Source organism: Bombyx mandarina, chromosome 13 (genome assembly GCF_030267445.1).
Source record: "Bombyx mandarina strain Sakado chromosome 13, ASM3026744v2".
Taxonomy (NCBI): domain Eukaryota; kingdom Metazoa; phylum Arthropoda; class Insecta; order Lepidoptera; family Bombycidae; genus Bombyx; species Bombyx mandarina.
The window spans coordinates 9,227,559-9,249,333 of record NC_143220.1 but is presented as its reverse complement, the minus strand read 5'-3'; the positions used below and the strand labels follow the sequence as shown (position 1 = coordinate 9,249,333).

General features: G+C 37.7%; 1 protein-coding gene across 1 annotated transcript in view; it reads left to right on the top strand.

The window, feature by feature from the left end:
- Positions 1-21,775, top strand: part of LOC114244059 (protein O-mannosyl-transferase TMTC1) — a 155,059-nt gene that overhangs the window by 58,380 nt on the left and 74,904 nt on the right. The window contains exon 2 of the mRNA XM_028175770.2: positions 4,298-4,643. Within this exon, the coding sequence (XP_028031571.2) occupies positions 4,312-4,643 (332 nt within the window). The 5' untranslated portion in view covers positions 4,298-4,311. The remainder of the gene's footprint in view (positions 1-4,297; positions 4,644-21,775) is intronic.

The window sequence follows — 21,775 nt, the reverse complement described above, 5'->3', positions numbered from 1 at the left end:
ACAATTTGTTATCTTGTTAAGTCTTCTCACTTTTCAGTGTCGACTTTGAATTCATAGCAACGAAACAACTCAAATATAAATATTTTGGTGAACATTCTATCTATCCAAGAAAAGGAAATTTATAAATTTGTTTACGTTGTAAAATTCAATGATTTACAGCAATAGCTGTAATACGAAGCGAGGCCACGTACAACGTACATTGGGTGCCGCAAATTCGAGATATTTATATTTAGTGCTTGCCGAATAACGCTATGAGAATTTTTGGAGTTCCGTTTTATCTATTATGAAACCTTCAAAGGCGAGTTTAAAAAAAAATTGCGTGTCATAAATATGATTCTAAACTCTTCTTCGATTTAATTTTTTGTTAATATAATTCATAATCTCTACCGTTAATCACTGTTCAAAGTCTTGGAAATATCGGGAACTTTAAAATGTAAACAAAAAAAATCGGTTGTCTGTAAAGTCAGCTTTCTGACGATAGTTGAACGTGACAACGTCATAAGAAAATACTGATGGAATGGTTTCATTTTTCAATTATCGCAATTATCGTTGCTATAAACAATTGACATCACATTCACTTTTCATTGAACTTCATACTTGACGATAACATGTAAATGTGTTATTGTATAGCAGCTGTCCACGCGGATGCATCGCTCACATCGCCTCAGAGCGAGGTAACGCCGCATGAGTCATGTTTTTTCGTGCGTGCAGCCAGCTCCATCGAACTATAAGACGTTGTCACGTCAAAATGAATGACTTTAATGACCTTGTTAATGACTTGAAAGAATACATCAATACTATTATATTATTGTGAACAGGCAATTACTTATTGATAATTCAATCAAATTGTTCAGTTTTCTTTGTCCGTTAAAAAGGGATATTAGTTAATTGTTTCCAGCGTGTACAGTATCGGTCTCGCAAAATACGGCCGATAAAATTGCGTAATACGTACGCAACGCAACTATATTGCTATAATAGTGATAATGTATCAATTGGCTAGATTGAATTGCGTGATTAATGACATAAGGATACTTTTATAATAGTCAAATTATAATAATTACCAGTCGTTGTTTTATTTACGACAACGAATTCATCACTGTCGTTTTTTGCTATAATAATCCATTAGTTATGTGAGCTTGACATATTTGGTAATATTGTAATATTGATACGAGTAATACCAGCTGTTCTCAGATAGCAAAACGAATATCGAAATAACTAGAAAGTCTTTAGAATGGTTCTAGAACATCGTTTTGTCGAGAATGTTCTGGAAAATTGTAGAGATAGTCGAAAAGACGTGACGTAGGCGAAGTGAAGGCAGTTTTATTCGAATAAAAACTACGAGCGGAACACCACAAGAGAGCGAAAAATTGAATGATTAAAACAGCAGTTTATAATAAATATCTTAATAATTGAATTGGGTTTTAATTTGTATTTCGGTGAAGCCTTTTATTTATGTTGAGCCCCAGTTCATACCGGCATGAGTATATCACTGAAAGTTTTAATATTACATACTTTATTTGTTCTACATATTTAATATTAATAAATAAATTAACTTAATGAAAACTACAGAGCCCACGTAGCAAGCGACCGGAGCCGAATTCCGTCGTATTTTTTTCCGCTCCTCGATATTATATTTGCGGCACGTACTGAGCTCTGAGTAGGCCCGACGAAAAATTCATAACGCAGTTATATTGCCTGCAGGGTTTATTGAAAAATAGTTACTTAGATTAACGTCTCGGCATCACGGTGGGAACAAAGTGATGGAATTCCGTAGGTCTTGTTTATTGGGCCGGTCGCTTCCAAAATGTAATTTCGAATGTGGAACTTATTAAAAATTGTTCCTCAATTCCTAAACGGATCTACGACGGGGAGTGAGCCAAAAAAAAATACGCTTTCGCTACAAAAGACAAAAACGTTGGAAGCGTCTGCTCTAAACGTTCCGTGTACTCAGTTTTTGTTCATTCCTGTAGACATCACGCTCCAGGCTTAAGCGATATGATGCGTATATAATTGAAACTTTATCTGCAATAAGGCATATACTGTTTTTCGTTTATTTCCGAACTTATTGCCATTTCTATAGCTTCTTTACTCACTATTTCTAATGAGAAAATTCATAAATTTTAGTTTAAAGACTAGCCTACCGGTTATTCCAAAATCTCTAAATTATCGAGCCTGATTTCTTGAAACTAATAGACCTCGATTAAATACAATTGAAACAGTTATTTAAAATTATAGATAGTTTCGTTACAAATCCAATAAATCTCATTGAGTTATTGGATCGTGAAATATGCGAAACATTACGAGATTCCGAGAAATCCATTCTGTGAGTTAATACAAAAAAGTTATGAATTAAGAAATTTTTAAAACATTTATGATTTCCTTGCTAATGGATAATCTAACAGGGATCCGTGGTTAAAGGACAGAAAGGAACCTTTAGTCCTGTCTAACCGTTTGTCACAAAAAAGTTCTTTAGGGTCTTCTTGTAAGAACTTCTCAATAGTCAGTCCATGAGTGATGAAATCCGAGAAGCCGTCTGCCAAAACTGGTGATGAAATTATACGTAATATGTTTGAAATTGGAGTACGCTTAAAATTTAATAAACTGTTATAAATTAGGGGTGCACACCATCAATGTAACTGTGGGGTGAAAAAAAATGAAGAGATCAAAGGCGTACGTGATTGCGCTGTACATCAATAATAAAAATAACGAATGATGGTCGGTGACCTGAATACATCGTTTGGAGAAATATTATGCCCTTCTAAAGTCAAAAGCAATTTTTTTTATTGCTCCTTTGGTATACGAGTATACAGCCCACCTGATAGTGAGTGGCTACCGTCGCCCATGGACGTCAGCAATGCCAGGGGCAGAGGTAAGCCGCTGCCTACCGTTAAGATCTCTCCACAAGCCTCGTTCGAAGAAGGACATGTCATAACGCTCGGGAAGCACCCTGTAGGGGAGCCCAATCCAAAGCCGGATGGTACGTGGCAAAAAAGATCGCTGGAAACACTCTGTAAATGACCGCAGTGACTCCAGGTAGTATGGATGAACTCTACTCTAGTGGTGAACGGTGTGATGGCAAAATGAGATGATGGTACATCTCAAACAATTCTCTAGACCACTCCCCATGGAACACACGGTACATAATACAGAGAGAATCAAAGTCTCTCCGGAGACCTAGAGATATCCAACGAGGCCACCTTAGAAGATAAACATTCTTGAGATTAATTTACACGAACTGAAAAGTGTGTTTTCATTTTAATAAGTATGTATGTAGATCTTTGAACGAGTTCACGATCTGGTACAGAGTAGAGATGGGACATCGTGATTTCAAGCCACCATCAACCTTGAGGAATGGGGACGTTCAATCGTTTTAAATAAAGGCTGACTCGTTCTTCAAACTGACACCTTTGCGGCAGAAATAGACAGAGCAATGGAACTACCCGCAATGTCTTACAAGACAGAGTAATCATACAGTATGCTTCCACGACTGCCTTCGTCCGGTTCCAGTACGTGAAAATTAATTGCAATCCGTTGCATTGTAACTATACTGAGATCTTAGAACTTATATCTCAAGGTGGGTGGCGCATTTACGTTGTAGATGTCTATGGGCTCCAGTTACCACTTAACATCAGGTGGGCTGTGAGCTCGTCCACCCATCTAAACAATAAAAAAATAATATAAATGACACAAAATATTAATAAATATATGTATACCTACGGAACCGTCATTTGTGTCAAGTCTGACACACATATCTTACTTTTTCTAATCTGTTTTCTCTTAAAAATGTTTTGACATTTTTTTGCTTTTGCATCACATCATATTAAATGAGAAATTGAATTATCTTGTTGTTCGGTTGAGGAATCTGTCTTTGAATGAGTAGTTCAGGTTTTTAGCGTAAATAATTAAATAAGCTTACGGAGCATTTGACGTTAAACGCCTATAGCAGCTTTAAAGCAGCTTTAGAACCGAAAGCCGCCTATACATTAGGACATCAAGTAGAGGTACTTACTATTCTTAAGCCAGAACGAAGGGTATCTTTGAATCGAGAATAAGCAGAAGACTAATCTGTGCTAGCTGATTTGCTCAGATTAATAATCCATTACGACTAATTCAAATTAAGCTTACTCAAAACTTTTATTTATTTTTATTTTATTTATTTAATATATTTTGTACACACAGCTGTTAGAAGAAACACGGCAATAAGGGTACAGAGTACAAGGGTACTACTTATTTCATGTTGAAATCTCTTCCAGTATTTTGAATAATTTTTTTATTGTTCCTATTTTCTTTGTTTCAGATAAAAACTTTCAAATGTGCAAGTGTAGAAATGTGACCATAAAACCGCGAACCAGCCCCAAGATGAAGCGGCGATCTCTGACGGCCCTCCGCGATGAGCACCCACCTAAGAAGTCCCGCAGCGACTTAGCGATCTACGCCATGGTCACCGCCACAGCTGTTCTCAGCTACGTCAACAGTTTACATGGCGACTTCGTGCATGACGACATCCCGGCTGTGGTCACGAATGGTGACGTCGTGGGCACGAACTCTTTGAAGCAGCTGTTTCTGGATGACTTCTGGGGCACGCCTATGGCTGACGTGAACAGTCATAAGTCATACAGGCCTTTGACTACTTTATCATTCAGGTGAGTCGTTTCTTTGTCTTTAATTCTTTTACGCAATTTTACTATTGCTAGTGGTCCCTCGGTATAATTAATTGAAATTATAAGTTTGAACATTATTATGGCTCTATTGTGAGTCCGCGCGGGTGGGTACCACCACTCTGCCTATGTCTGCCGTGAAGCAGTAATGCGTTTCGGTTTGAAGGGTGGGGCAGCCGTTGTAACTATACTGAGACCTTAGAACTTATATCTCAAGGTGGGTGGTGCATTTACGTTGTAGATGTCTATGGGCTCCAGTAACCACTTAAAACCAGGTGGGCCGTGAGCTCGTCCACCCATCTAAGCAATAAAAAAACTCAACAACAACGCAAACAAATAACAACAACAAAAATAAACAAGCTAATGATCATTTACTTTTACTCCAGTAACAGAAGGCTTTGCGAATGTTTACGCCGCAGAACACCTTCAAAAGTACAATTGAATTCCATAATTGCATCAATGCAATGTCTTTTTTAATTGACGTGTGGTAAAAGAGGGTAGAATGTTCGATTAAAGTGTGCTTAAAGTATGAAGGCTTCTAAAATAAGCTGAATAAATCGCACACGAAAAATAACGTTCGTGATTTTTACACGCGATGATTCAAAACGTAATAAATACACATCGTGGAAGTGCGAATTCGGCAATTCACGAGATAAGGGCTGTTCGGGCGGGGGAGGCTCACGTTATCGTAATTTATGGGCGGGCCTGCAGGTGGCGTCAGCTACGACCGTGCAACTATGTTTTAATGTTATACATACGTAATTTTTGCTTTGTCCGATTTTTTATTTAATGTAGTTTGGGCCGTGAGCTCGTTCACCCAAAGCAATTCCCAAGCAATAAAAAAAAAGTACATGTGTTATAAAAAAAATTTTACATTGTCGTAGACGGGACAGTAGATTACCTGGGTACTAAGTGGTTTTCGAAGCCCAAAAGTAACAAGCGCCATCATCTTGAGGTTGAAATTGAAGAAGTCGTACCCTTCTAGCCTTTAAACCAGAAATCGTGGTTATTCCATACCAGAAATCGAGATGATAACATTACCCGTACTCACGATATGCCCTACTGTCAGTAAAAGTAAATGGCTACCTAGACATTTCAAACATTTACATTCAAACAAAAATAAATCGTACATTATCAGTACATTCCGAAATGTTTATTATTTATAATGAGGGTGGTCGGACAAACGAGCGGGCTCCACGCATTGTGTCCAATCAATCATACAATGGAATGCTAATCTGCGGCGGAATCGATTCGGGGCCAAACACCGGCGCTTTGTTCTTTTGTCATAAGCACAATGGAGGGTAGCTGGATGTGAAATTATTAAAGGATATTGAGGGTATTCATCTGTTTTGTAGATTCGGAAGAAGTTCGGAGGAATTCTTTTTAATTTCGTGCCGTGCAGATTTTAGAAATATTCGAAGGCTATATGCGACGGGGTATGGCCACAGTTGGTCTTGGATCAGAAATGTTAGAGGTAGCACACTACGTGTAAAGAAGCACATCTATAAGGTAGTAGGATATCTTGTGAACTGTTACGGGTCGGTACCACCGCCCTGCCTTTTTCTGCCACGAAGCCGTAATGCATTCCAGCTTGAAGCACGAGAAAGCCGTTATACTATAGAACTGAGACTTAGAACTGTCTCAAGGTTGATGGCGGTCTATAAGTTCCGGTAACAGCTTAACCTCAGACGACACGAGAGCTCGTAAACTTGTATAAGCAATAAATATAACCGATAAAGGTAATAATAAAATGGCGATAGGTGTTTTACGTTAAGCATTCTGGCATCCTTACGGTACCCGTGAACCCTCACGACATATTTTCCGAAAAGGATCCTATTTTAAATCGCATAAGTACTTTGTGTTCAAACTGGAAACTTGTTTAAAGTTCCAGACGGCCCGCAGAACGAGCGTAACGTGTAAAGTTCAAGTTGAGACTGAAGACAAACATAGAAGCTCACCGCAAGCAATAATAGTCTTTAGAGTACTTTCTGTTTGAGGTTTAGTTTGGTGCTTAAAATAATGCTTATGAAATATAATGATACTAAACGTTATCTTTGAAGTTAATTATTATTACTGTAATTAAAAATTGTACTTACTTACACAAGCTCTTTCTGCCACTAATTGTACTAGTAAGACTGCAGTAGTAGATTTGTGTTGTATACTGTTGTGTACTGGTGGAAGGACCTCTTGTGATTCCGCACGGGTAGGTACCACCACCCTGCCTATTTTTGCCGTGAAGCAGTAATGCGTTTCGGTTTGAACGGTGCGGCAGTCGTTGTAACTATACCTTAGAACTTATATCTCAAGGTGGGTGGCGCATTTAAGTTGTAGATGTCTAAAGGCTTCAGTAACCTCTTAACACCAGGTGTTCTGCGTAGCATTTGTGCTTTCTAAAGGACAGAACGCATCGAATACTATTGAAATTACCATCTCATGTATCAAAATAGGTGGTTGGTCTTCACTATGGGATATTAATAGGCGCCCACACGTCGTTTTGGATCCTCCTGATCCAATAACGGTGCTTTTAGGTAACTCAAGGACCGGTTGTCGTTCTCGTCGAACCCGTCGTTTACGACGAAGAGCTCGGCGAATAAATTAACCCACAGACACAGCCCACTGAGTTTCTCGCCGGATCTTCTCAGTGGCTCGCGATTCCAATTTGATGGTAGATTCTGCGAAGCACTGCTCTTGCTAGGGTTAGTGTTAGCAACATCGTTAGATTTGAACCCCGTGATCTCACCTACTAATTCTGTGAATTTAATATAAACCCTCGAGGCTACAAGAATAGGTAGGAAAAAAAATAAGCGTCGGAACTATTTATCATCACATGTACTTTGAATAGCTGTATTCATAAGCTGTGTGCTTCCAGAGATCATTTAAGTCAGGCACCATCAAATCCTATATTGAGTGTCCATGGAGTTCTTCAAACTAGTTTTTACTGGTGGTAGGACCTATTGTGAGTCCACGCGGGTGGGTACCACCACCCTGTCTATTTCTGCCGTGAAGCAGTAATGCGTTTCGGTTTGAAGGGTGGGCCGTTGTAACTATACTTGACACCTTAGAATTTATATCTCAAGGTGGGTGGCGCATTTATATTGTGGATGTCTATGGGCTCCAGTAACCACGTGAGCTGTGAGCTCATCCACCCATCTAAGCAATAAAAAAAAAAAAACTATTATATAATTTCATATCTTGAAAATGTACGACCGTTACCACTTACTATCAGGCTGGCTATAAGCTAGTCTGATTTTTGTATGCAAAAAATGTCGTCTTTATATTTCGAAGTCGGCTAGAGAAGGCTTACCGACCTTTGATAGTTTCTTCGGAAATATAACACAAAATGTTAAACTCATCATTTCGGAACTAAAGCACCCGCTCCATAAAAAGCTAGTGTAAAGCTAAATCTTAACGATGCTATGACACTTTTCCACGTTGTAAACGAGTATTACTAGTTTAAAAACATATAAAGGAAGTGATTTGAACAGCCACGTTACACAGAATCCAGTGGGACATGGTCGTAAAACGAAATATTGAAGTTGTGATGAAGTTCGTATTGGCTCTTTGCGTGTGGGGTTGTTTTTACTTATTGCTTTTGAAATATCGTTTTAAATCTGCAGAGTATGTTTTTAATTTTTGCGAAGTTCGGTGAATGACCTGGGTTTTGTAAGTAATAATAGTTATTGAAGTAATTTAAAAGAAAAAGTTGTTCTTAAGGATGATTAATAAATGAGTACAATATTTTAGTTTTAAATTTTACTTAAGACGACTAATCTAAACTTATCTAGTGTGATTTGGGTTAAATATGAAGTAAGTGCCATTTTAATGGTTATTAGAGTACGCTAAACGTTATCTTAACATGACATAACAACATTTTATGAATTTTAGTATATAACAAAATATACATGTTGTAGTACAGTAGGCGGCGACTTGGCTCTGCCCCTGACATTGCTGAAGTCCATTGGCGACGGTAGCCACTCACCATCAGGTGAGCCGTATGCTCGTCTGTCCACAAGGGCTATAAAATGTTTAAAAAGAGTATATGTAACCTACAAAACCTTGATCTGTAATCTAGTTTTTACCATCGCACCGCCCGCCACCGGAGTAGAGTTCATCCATACTACCTGAAGCCACTGCGGTCATCCACAGTGCGTTTCCAGAGGTCTTTCTTGCCACGTACCATCCGGCTATGGAATGAGCTCCCCTCCATGGTGTTTCCCGAGCGCTATGACATGTCTTTCTTCAAACGAGGCTTGTGGATAGTATTAAGCGGTAGGCAGCGGCTTGGCTCTGCCCCTGGCATTGCTGAAGTCCATGGGCGACGGTAACCACTCACCATCAGGGGCCGTATGCTCGTCTGCCTAAAAGGGCAATAAAAAAAAATATACTTGAAGCTGTTCAAAGTTCATACATAAATGATATGGAGTACTTCAGAATGAATAAACAATAAAAAGCTTAATTGCGTTTCCTGTTAAATTTATAATAACATAAGATAATTTAAAGCCCCTAATGTTTTTTAAAAATAATATTAAAAATTCAACAGTAAACAATACTTTATAATGAACTAAATTGAACTCTCTTTTTACTCAATGACAGACTTCACTGAATTACTAATGATATTATGAACTAAAGAGCTTTAAATAATAAAGGTATAAAGGTTTTTATTTACATTCATATAAACAAGTAGTAGACACTATACGGAAATCTCAAAATTAAAACCAATTTTATGGTTTAGTCTCGCATTTATTATTGACTATAACCATATCATTATTTTCGCAATGTCGAAAATCATAATACATAATCTTTTGAGACAGTTTAAAATTCTGTAATAATCTGAATTGAACCTGTCATTATCATGTTTTTTTTTCTTAGATGGGTGTGCGAGCTCACAGCCCACCTGGTGTTAAGTGGTTACTGGATCCCATAGACATCTACTATTTCTGCCATAAATCAGTAATGCGTTTCGGTTTGAAGGGTGGGACAACCTTTGTAATATAATGAGACTTAGAACTCATGTCTCAAAGTGAATGGCGGCATTTACGTTATGTCTATGGAAACCCTGTCTATGGAATTGTCAAATAGCATTTTATTCTCACGGATGACGTTAAAAACTCGATTGCGTTCATCTAATAACTCAGCTAACCTTTGATTAAATAATCAAAGCCACTTTCGCACTACTGGAGGCTAGCTATACATAACGATGCATCGTTATAGCTACGCGCCACCACGCCTGATGTATCCCACTGCGCGATGCCAACACAACTAGTAATTCACATGTATTAATCGAATTGCTATATTAGTATCGATGTGACGGCGGGAACAATCGGGGATCAATTGGCCGGCTCCACGCTCGAGCAGTGCGTAATTACAGGGTTCAGTATCGTGTACGTCGTAGTAAAAGCGATGAGCTTTTAATATTTAATTTCGTTGTTCTTAGCTTCTGTGTGCGGACTAATGTTCTATGTATAATAGTGCATTTATTTATGACGTCATCTGAAGATTTGTAGTAATGGAACTACTATGCAAGTGTAGGATATTTTATAAAATGTTTTTCATATTTTTGAAGTTATAGTTCTTTAGGCGCGTTATGAAAAATAGATGAGAGTGAAATTTTACGAAGCGCGCGCACCGTGACACAAAATTAACAGAAATGAAGTTGCCCACTAAATCGCTCATTACAATACGACCGACGCAGTACGACCGACGTAACTTGGCGAGTCTGAATATAGCCGCAGGTGAACTTTCCGAACCGTACCGAGAACTACCGAATTTATACGATGTCAAGAAAAGGGATGTCCAATACGCGTGTTTGAGGATGTTGTTTAATCGATTTTTTTTTCAAATTGATTAAAATTGAAAAAAAAAAAAGAAATAAATTTAATAAAAATAAAGTATAAATTCTTACGCGCGTACATAAGTACATGCACCCTTTCTTTTCGCTATATGTCATAAAGTGTATGTTTATTATAAATATCCCCACGGACTTCCGCTGAGAAAAAATCGCATAGCAGGATATATAATATGTATATCGATGCTTGGAAGTTTAAGTTAAATGAAAAAAAAATGAAACGATTTCAATGAAATCGACCGATTACAGAATATTACAATTTTACGGATGAAATTTAATTACAAATTAACCTTTGCAATAAGATCTAGAACAAATAGCTAACATGTGTTTGAGTCAAACTTCAAGATTGCTAATGATATAAAAAAAAAACAGATATTTTCTTAGCTTTATACTGTCTGCATTCAGTACTTATGCTTTATGCAGGTGAGGGGAAAATAAAATGGCTTGCAGAGGCCCTTTCCAGTGACACAGTCTCTCTGTTGAGCCGAATGCAAATTTCATTTAGATTTAAAACAGATAGATAAAATAGGCAGATACTGGTGGCTTTACTGGTGGTAGGATCTCTTGTGAGTCCACACGGGTACCACCACCCTGCCTACTTCTGCCGTGAAGCAGTAATGCGTTTTGATATTAAGCGTGGGGCAGCCATTGTACTGCAAAAACGGAGACCTAAGAACTCATATCTCAAGGTAGGTGGCGGCATTTACGTTGTAGATGTCTATGGGCTCCAGTGACAACTTAGCACCAGGTCGGCTGTGAGCTCGTCCACCCATCTAAGCAATAAATCTCTATATATAAAAATGAATTGCTGTTCGTTAGTCTCATTAAAACTCGAGAACGGCTGAACCGATTTGGCTAATTTTGATCTTGAATTATAGGTGGAAGTACAGAGAAAGTTTAAAAGGTAGATAAATATGAAGATGCTCGGAATTAAATATAAATAACAATTTTGTTTTTCCTTTGATGTGTCCCCCGTCGGTCCGATTCCTTTTGTTTGTTTTAAGTTTATTTTAAACAAAAGTTTAGGTATTTTATTTATCGATTGAGGCACTACGAAGTCTGCCGGGTCAGCTAGTAAAAAAATAAAAAAGACACAAAACCGTAAAATAGCTGTAGGTGTAGCTTTGTGTGTGTTCGAACCCTAAGTCCAGTAACGAGGTAATAAAAGCAGTCAGCGATGCGTCTCATGAGGCTTAGCTACAACCCGCGCGGTCACCGTTAATTACTCCGGGACGCTTGTACTGGTTCTGCTCAGACAGCTATGTCTTTAGCGTCGTATGGCCAAGTTGAAATTTGTTACATCCATTTTGTTATAATATAATAAAATAATTACTAGAGGTAGGACGTCTTGTGAGTCCGCACGGGTAGGTACCACTACCCTGCCTATTTTTGCCGTGAAGCAGTAGTGCGTTTCGGTTTGAATGGTGGAGCAGCCGTTGGAATGTTAAAAGTGAGACCTTATAACTCATGTCTCGAGGTGGGTGGTGCATTTACGTTGTAAATTTTATGGGCTCCAGTAACCACTTAACACCAGGTGGGCTGTGAGCTCGGCCACCGATCTAAGCAATAAAAAAAGTCACCATGGCAACTTTGGTTAATCATATTACTGTTTTGAGAAACCTGTGTATCGACACCGAAATTATTATTGGAACGAAGTTCCTTATCGCGCGTTGTGAAAGGGGGCTAGACGGAAAAAATTCTTACGAAAAGTTGTCACGACACTTTTTGCTATAAATTCTTACGAAAAGTTGTCACGACACTTTTTAGATCCGTCATTCAACGTGTAGGCGCTTATCGCGTGACATTGCTCATATCCGATTGGTCCGCGTAATGAGTACAGTTTCTCGAGATAGCGTTTCAACAATAGTAATTTAGTTCATAGTATTGTCTTTTTCTTTTTCATAATACCGTAATTTATTATTATATCTTTAAAAAAAATTACAATTCCTTCACTAATTAATCGAAAGGAACTTCGTTTCATCCGGGTGTCCCTTGACACCTCTGAAGTTATTATAATTGATTATTTCTGATCCTGATCTCTTAATGATCGATCTTTGAAAATTAATTCTAATGCAATTGAGACATCTAATTGTAGGTCGAATTGAAGTACTGTTTTTTGAACTCGAACAACTACCTATCAACAGACAGAGTTCAGTTCTTTTTGTTAACGACGATACTAGAAGCGAAAAATACAAAAATGCACTCAGCAGTAAAATGTAATATGTTCACGAACAAAATTCTATAATTAAGTTAAAAAAATCGTAGTCCACAGAATTACAGTGAAAATAGTAACAGTGTCGCATTCAGTCGAAACATTTTAACGAAAACTCTAGCTTTCGCGATATAGGTCTTATATAACTTGGACTACATCCAGGACACTGAAATACACATTTTATCCTTGTAAATCCTTGAATAAAGCACGGTAGTTTGTTGTTCTCCATATTTGTATTTGAATACGAAAATGCTGGGAAAATTAAACGAACATACGATTTCTCTTATATACCTACTTGGGATTGAAATGCTAACCTATCTGAGTACTCGGAGGTTATTCCATAAATTATATTTTTTTTTTATTTTTTTTAAACCGGGTTTATTAGCGATTGCTCAGTAGCATCTGCCCACAACAATGATACTGAATGACAACCACAACCCGTCTGATAAGAGTGATACGACAAGGACGGAAGAACAAGCGCCACCTGGGCTGGAAAAATCCCTATACTCTTTACTGACACTTACTGTCTTATCAAACTCTATAAATATTAGTCTCCTCTTTACAGTGATGATTATGAGTATCACAATCTAATCTGCTTAGTTTCGGCTTAGAATATCCGTAAATCCAATGAAATTTAGAACGTGTGTTTTAATATCTGTGGTTTTAGGTCACTTCTTAGTATGATTTCTAAATCGGACTTTATGCCCTTTTTACAACAACAAGGAAGAATCGTGAGTAAATTTTGCTTTAAACAAACATTGTGGAAACAAAGGAAAGAGATTTATAAAAATAATTTGTAAGAACGCCAAATTCCAAAGAAAAACGAAATTAAACCATAAAAGACAATACAATTATATTAACTTGCACAATCCTCGGTGTAACGAGAGATTCACTGAAAATATCTCGTGAAAAAGGGACGAGGCGGTTTCTTGTTATTCGTCTCACGTCTAACTGTAACACAGAAAATTCCTCGACACGAAATCTGTGCGTCAAAAGCCGCAATGAAAACCGCTCTACAAGCGGAGCAAACGAAACCGCATTGTGTGACTTTACTGGGCTAAACATAACTTAGGACTGTCACGGACTCAGTAGGGGTCACGTGGGATGGAAATTAAAAAGTCATATTGAATTTAAGGAGTACCTAAATACACCTTTTTACGTTAAACGAAAATCAATCGGTCAAGGTAAGGGAGGTTAAAGTGTTTTATTATTTTTTATTGCGCCAGATCTCCCAGTTCACTTTATGTTCAGTGGTTAGGGAATCCTCTGGATATCACAAAGTCAATGCCGCCAACAACCTTCAGACGTAAGCTTGAAGTTTCAAAAGTATCATCAATCACCTGTCCCGCTCTTCAAATCGGAATGCATTGGTGCTTCTCAGAAATAGACGGGATAGTGGTGCCTACTTTGAGGCGTGGTTTTAATTACAGTATTGTTTTAATAACATAAAAAACAACGTCGGTTTTATACACATTTGTCACATTGCTGGTGAAATTCCCAACAAAGGCGTATTATTTTAGTTTCATTAACGAGTTTTATTGAATTAAGCTGTAGGTGCATCAATGCAGTTGCTCTCTCAGTTCAGATACCTTGGCCGTTGACTACTACAAATTAAGATACTACATACTGGTGGTAGGACCTCTTGTCAGTCCGCACGGATAGGTACCACCACCCCGCCTATTTCTGCCGTAAAGCATTAATGCGTTTCGGTTTGAAGGGTGGGGCAGCCGTTGTAACTATATTGAGACCTTATAACTTATATCTCAAGGTGGGTGGCGCATTTACGTTGTAGATGTCTATGGGCTCCAGTAACCACTTAACAACCAGGTGGGATGTGAGCTCGTCCACCCATCTAAAAAATTAAAAAAAAGATCATAGATAAGCTCAAATCCGTATAGAACTAATTTATCAAGAAATTCACGTACGACCAATTATAATTTATATTTTTTAAATTCATCTCCTGTTCCTAATACGACACTCTCAGTGGTATAACGCAAACGTTCTTGGGGGAAAATATTTTATTTAGTGGATCTCGTTGCCATCTGAGCGGGTCGGGCAGCCATAAAAATATTATAAACGTAAGTGCTACGCAGTCGGTCCTAGCAATGGCTAACTCTCCTACACCAGCAAAGAGAAATTTGGATCTAAACAAAACGGCTATAAGGTTTTATTTTGAGGAACATTATTTACTTTATTGGATTAGTAGTACCGGTCATTCTTTAACTTTGAGAAAACGCATGCTGCAATTACCGTTTCTTGGTATATTTTCGTAAGTGCTGGTTTTGTTCCGATCTAAAACAGTGCCAAATGCTTTTTGTAACAGAGTATGTTGCCACGGTTGCGTTTTCAAAGCATGACCAAAATTCTGGTCACTATGTGTTCAAGAGTCAAGCAAAAACTTCGTTTAGTCGAGAACATGCAATAGTCAGTACTGACGCCAAGATGTGTTTCACTAGAAATATAATACTTTATTGCTTTTTTTGTTTTTGATTTACTTATTGTTGCTACCATTACCTCCGTACAGTGTTACAGCTCGGATATTAAAGCAGCAGCAAGGTCGGTGAACATGGGCAGCCACGGCGAAAACCATATGGATTTTAATGACATTTTAGCTTTAATGTGTGTAACCATTTCTGTTTTTATTTCTCTTATACATAATATAATGGAAGCAGCAAATTCCAAATCGTAGTAGCAATGTTTTAACGTTCAAATTCTTTCGTACCAAGATAGAGTTCTTTGTTATTATTTAGAATTTTTCATCAAAACTGGGACATTACCAATAAATGACAACTATTTTCGTTTAACTCGTAATAATAAATTAAAATGTGAACATAATTTTTATCACAATTTATTCAAATTATTTAGTCAAAGGCGTTTGAAGAACGTGTGTTTCACGTATAAATTTCAGTCATGGTAACAAGTAATAAATATTTAATTGACAGTAATGTCATACACGAGCGATTGTGGTTCGCATGTTTCGTTGCAATTAGCATTGTGTTGCGTTTGCCCAAATATTTGAACGTCTCAGATATATAGTTTATGGAAGTGACTATTGTGAGAGCGAACCACAGGGCAAGAGTTAACACGTCATACATTACATGCGATAGAACCAATTGTAACCGTTACCATCAAATATATTAATATTATACTGGTTTTTGGAATAGAAGGATCGCGATTGGTTCAGAGGTTTTGTCGCTTGGCGAACTCAAGGGCTAAGCTCAGAGATGGTTTGCTACAGCGCGACTCCTTAGAAGATCAAGCGGCTCAAACGCAGCCTGACACCTACCTGGCATCTCACTTCTGCCACCGGATCAGAATCGCGACCTATTGAGAAGATCCGGCGTGAAGCTCACGGACTGATGCTATGGGCTACGGTCGACGAGTATGTCATCTATTTATGATGAAGAGTATCGTGTTTAAGAGTACATTGCATCATGAAGAAGCATTCCGAAGTCTCCCTATACCTACAGATGGGAGTTGATAGCGAGTGCCTATCTGCGTAACCGAAATCGAAGATAATGCGCTGGTAACTTAAGAACCTATTTACCGATTTAATTCCAAAATGTCTTTCCATAGTAAAAGCACGCGATCGAAAAATTATCTTTCATAATGGTTTTCTGATTCACGTATAAAAGACAATTAGTTATCACCTGACGCCTGTGATATTTGGTGTTGAAATAAAACTGGGGTCGGTCAGTGGCCACGGCCTCACAATGCAGATTAACGAAATACCACGGAAACTAAATAAAAATGTATTTTTTTCTAAACTTAAATTCTAAAATTATATGTTTTAAATGTGTTGAAGCCAATAGTTCCTGTTTCTATAGCGGAGACTATCCTTTATGCTTTCCACAGCCTCATCTAGTTTCAATAATTCCGTCTTAAAGATTTACGTCTTCAAATTCCGGTACCGCCTGGTACGACGGTAAATTATAATAAAATAAGAGAAATGTAATCACAGTCATTATGCTTTACAATGTTATTGCTTTGTTTATTTTTAGATGTTTCTTTTTCGTTTCGTTCGGGAGACTTTATGACTTATATTTTTTATTAGTATGTTATTTGAGATCAAAATAATGTGTTCTTTTGATCTGTTGGGTAACTTTTATTAACGCTTTTACAATTGTCTGGAATGGTATACGGAAGTAAGCTTAATAAGTAGCGAGGGGCTCCCACCAGAGACCCTTCTTTATTTCAAGTGAAAGTCGTGTTTTCTGATCTACTTTTAATTATCACCACAATCGAAGTAATAGCAGCTTCATTTTTGCAGCATTTTATTCGGATAAAGTTTTTTCATCTTTTGGTCTTTTGGCGGTAATATTAATAACGTCACAGATTATATCCCTACCAACATGTCGTGCGTTCCGGATCACGAATCGTAAAAAAGCACGTTCTTAAAGCCACAGTTGTGTAGTAAAATATAAGCAGTATTCGTTTCGGTTTGAAGGGTGGGGCAGCCATTGTAACTATACTGAGATCTTAGAACTTATATCTCAAGGTGGGTGGCGCATTTACGTTGTAGATGTCCATGGGCTCCAGTAACCACTTAGCACCAGGTGGGCTGTGAGGTCGTCCACCCATCTAAGCAATAAATAAAAAAAATTATATTAAAACTAGAGACTACTTTAGTATTTACGTAATCAGCACTTTTAATACTTTTGATGTCAGCCGTGATGTCAGTTTCAGAGATTTTTTATTGGGGAAACTTTCTTTTCTCTCCAAATGATCTATGATGTTTAGAATTTGATCCACAAAATGTACTAAGGTTGCTGTGTGAAAATCGAAAAACTTTAGGTTGGAGGTATATTTACAAGAGCATGCGTAACAGAAATAAAAAAATACTAGTATTTCTAAAACATTTAAATTGAATACATCAAATGAATAAAAGAACACAAATGGTCCCACACAATAACATATTCGCATCATAAATAAAATACCTAAACACATCCGTTAATTTATTATCCGAATTTATTTGCAAAACAATAATATTTATCACACACCCATCGTTATAATATTCATGTCGCGGCCACTTAACGTAATCCGCCATTAAGACAAATGCCCGGACATAACTCTCGGACGCTCGTAAAAGATGTCCGGAGGATAAAGAGCCGCAATTCGACCGGTCCGTTTGTGTTTTGAATAAATAATACACTTCTTACTGAACGTGGACGTCGTGGAACTGAAAAAAATATGATAGTGTAAACTTTATGCGGAAATTATATTTATGAGGTTGAGGTATTTCCGTTTAGGCCAATGCTTTTTTCTTTTTTTTTCCTACCTTAGCTGATAGCCTTGAGAGGCTATTTCAGCGGAACCTTAACTAGTAGGTGAGCTCACGGGGCTCAAACCTGACGACGTTGCTAACACGAACCCTAGCAAGACCCGTGCTTCGTAGTATCTACCACCGGATCGGAAACGCGACCCACTGAGAAGATCCGGCGAGAAACTCAGTGGGCGGTGTCTGAAGGTTAATTTACTCGTCGAGCCCTTCGTCGCAAGCGACGGGTTCGACGAGAACGGTGACCGGTGCATGAAGTACCTAAAAGAACCGTTAGTGGATCGGGAGGATCCGAAATGACGTGTTTGTGGCGACGTCGACTGCTTTCCATTCTTTCCGCCACGATTAAAGGGTTCTCGTGTCGTGCCGCTTTATCGAAGTGGGTCCAATGCATGAAAGGATACCTAATATTGTAGGTTCTTTCTTGTAACTGTTTAATTAAATTAATTAAAGTTGCTTAGAGCGTGTTCGAAACACTGGAAACATTTTAATTGGAACTTCCATACGAGCTCAAATCAGAAATAACTGGTGGTAGAACCTCTTGTGAGTCCGTACGGGTAGGTACCACCACCCTGCCTATTTCTGCAGTGAAGCAAGCGTATGAAGGGCGGGGCAGCCGTTGTAACTATACTGAGACCTTAGTACTCGTGTCTCAAGGTGGGTGGCGGCATTTACGTTGTAGATATCTTAGAGCTCCGGTAACCACTTAATACCAGGTAGCCTGTGAGCTCGTCCACCCATCTATGCAATAAAAAAAAGAGGAGATTCGCAGGAAAACTATGGTAACCGACATAGGCCAAAGGATTGTGACGTTGAAGTGGCAGTGGGTAGGACACATTGCTCGTTTCTACGATGGATGGCCGTTGGGGCCATAAAGTTCTTGAGTGGCGAAGCGTGCTGGAAGACGTAGCGTGGGTAGGCCTCCCACGAGATGGACCGACGAGCTATTAAGGCTCGCGGGGATCCGCTGAATGCAGGCAGGGTAGGACCAATCTTTGTGGCGAGGCTTGCGGGAGGCCTATGTCCAGCAGTGGACGCCTGTGGGCTGATAAGAGCGTGGACTGTATTTTTGTGCTAGCTTCAATAAAAAACTTGCTTTAGAGCGAAGGATTTATATTTCTTGATGTAAAGCACGTGCACCTACGACCAGAGTTTTTTGTACAACTGCAACTGACTGTGTTTCCATACTTATTAGTGCTTAGTGTGTTCCCACCTTTAAAATACAATTATATAAAATTTTATGCTTAGGATTGCCCTAAACAAAATTCACGTCCACATTTAATTGTTATATTTACAATATTGTTACGCGCTTGGGTTCGAGATAAGTAAATGTTCCAATAAAGTACAACTAAAAGCTGTATCCAACAATTATAGCACTCACAAACACTTTAAAATTCTCAGTTCGCTTCTTCCACTTCGCTTCGGGTGATTCGTTTGCTGTTTCGCTTCGAGTAGTTCCGATTACTGACTGACTGCGTGCCATCTCTGCAACACTTTTGTAGCCGAGACCACATCCTTAGAATTATCGAGAATATTCCACAAAAGTCGAGTATTGTGTATTTCCGCTATGTGATAATAGATGGCGTTGTAATTCTCTCGTTCTAGATGCTACTAGATCCTTCGATATTCGTTCGGCTATTCGGCGATAGATGGCACTACTCTTACCGGCGTAACAATATCAAATTATAAAAATGTGTGTGATTTTGTTGGAATTACAATAATATGATACCTACAAGCTATTTGTTCTCTTTTGGTCTACATGACAGCAGTCATATTGAGATACGAGAATGAATACTTAATAAGTTTATAATTATTTGTTGAAATAAACGTATATGTCGGCGATACGCCAGGGTTTTCACACGTAAGATTAATTACAACGAAAATATAATACAATTCTGTGATACCTTTTCGGTAGGCAGCGGCTCAGCTCTGCCCCTGGCATTGCTGAAGTCCATGGGCGACGGTAACCACTCACCATCAGGTGGGCCGTATGCTCGTCTGCCTAAAAGGCAATAAAAAAAAACGTTTTTAATTAGTGAAAACTACAAAAGGTCTTGTTTTTTACATAGTTAGCCATTAAATTTTTTATGATGTTTACAGCAACTACAACTTCTTTTATACAAAAAAATGAAATTACTGCGAAATAGTTCATGAAATGTAGCTTAATATTCCGAGTAAACATTTTACTGAATTTTACATGAATCGCAAATAATTTATTTTACATAAATTACATTTAACTAATATAAACAAACATTGTCATTATCCGGTCTGGTAATGGATGGCGCCAACAACATGATTTGCATAAATAATTACAATATTTGCTCAAATAATTCATGTTAATTTGTTACAGAATGTATTTTTAATATTTACTAGTAGTCCCCCAGTAGTCGAAATTCGACTATAATTAATTGAAATTATAAGTTTCAACATTATGAAGGTTCTATTGTCAAGGACTGTTATACTTCTATAATTACAGATTTCGCTAAGACTGCACTATAGACAAATTATAATATTAAAGACAAACAGTGTTAACCTATTTTCAATTTGACCACAGACTTTAAGCAATAACAAAAGTTTAACAATAAACAAAGAATATATAATATGTAAATGTGTGTGTGTCAAATGCATGGTAGCGTGTGTAATGATTTTTTATTGATAATAGACTACATTATTAAAGATTAATTTAAAAAAAAGTTAGCGTTCTACACTCCTCTATATTCTCTATAAGTGTAGGAAATTTCATACTCCTCCGTCCTTGCAATTTTCGTAAAAAAGGGGTACAGTAGAGTACAGTAGAGTTTTTGCTTCACGTATCATGTAGTACTTTGACAGTCATTTTTGTTTTTAAACAATAAACCAAAATCTTCTGAACATTTTCTCATCAAAACAGTGTCTGCTAAATATTAAGTATACTAGAACAACAGTTTCTTGTTACTAATCTATATATATATATAAAAGAAAGTCGTGTTAGTTACACTATTTATAACTCAAGAACGGCTGAACTGATTTGGCTGAAAATTTATCACGTTCCCGTGGGACGTGACATAAAACGTGGTATAAGAAAACGCAACTGATATGGAATAACAAAACGCAACTGACAGCTAAACGTAATGTCTAGTCTCGTAATCGTAGTCTATGGTTAATAAAGTAGAATTTTGAAATTGACCGGCTGATGTGTTTGTTTCGAGTTTCTATTAGCTTATTGGGCCGAGATAGGCAATCATTAAGAAAGCCATGCCGCGACCAACACGATCAAATCTTTCCCGAAGAAGCTGTAATGCAACTAGGATTCGAAACATTGCGAGTGAAAGGACTGAAGAAGAACAAGAAAATATAATAATAATAACAACTCAAATACATGGCCAATGAAGAATTATTAAAATATTGCTTTTTTTAATATACATTAAAATTATCCAAAAAAAAAATTGACTTAATTTTGTAATAACGTATAAATTAGTAATGCATACAATGTATGACTTAACTTTGTAATAACGTACAAAAAATAACATAAATTTTTATCATTCATTGACCACAATCTCAGGGCGTTCGTTTGCGCAATACACTAATTCTGCAAACAACCGTGAATGAAGTGTACCACAATAAGTTCGCACGTTACCGAATGACTGTGGGTTGTTGCGAAACCTTCAGTTTTATTTTCTTTATACCTCGAATAGAACTTAAAATTAATATTTTTATAATAAGCAACTTCGTTCCTATCCGGTGTCCCACGACACCACACATATTTTTTTTTGTTCTAAGCGAGGCTGTGCTGTGTGTGTTAC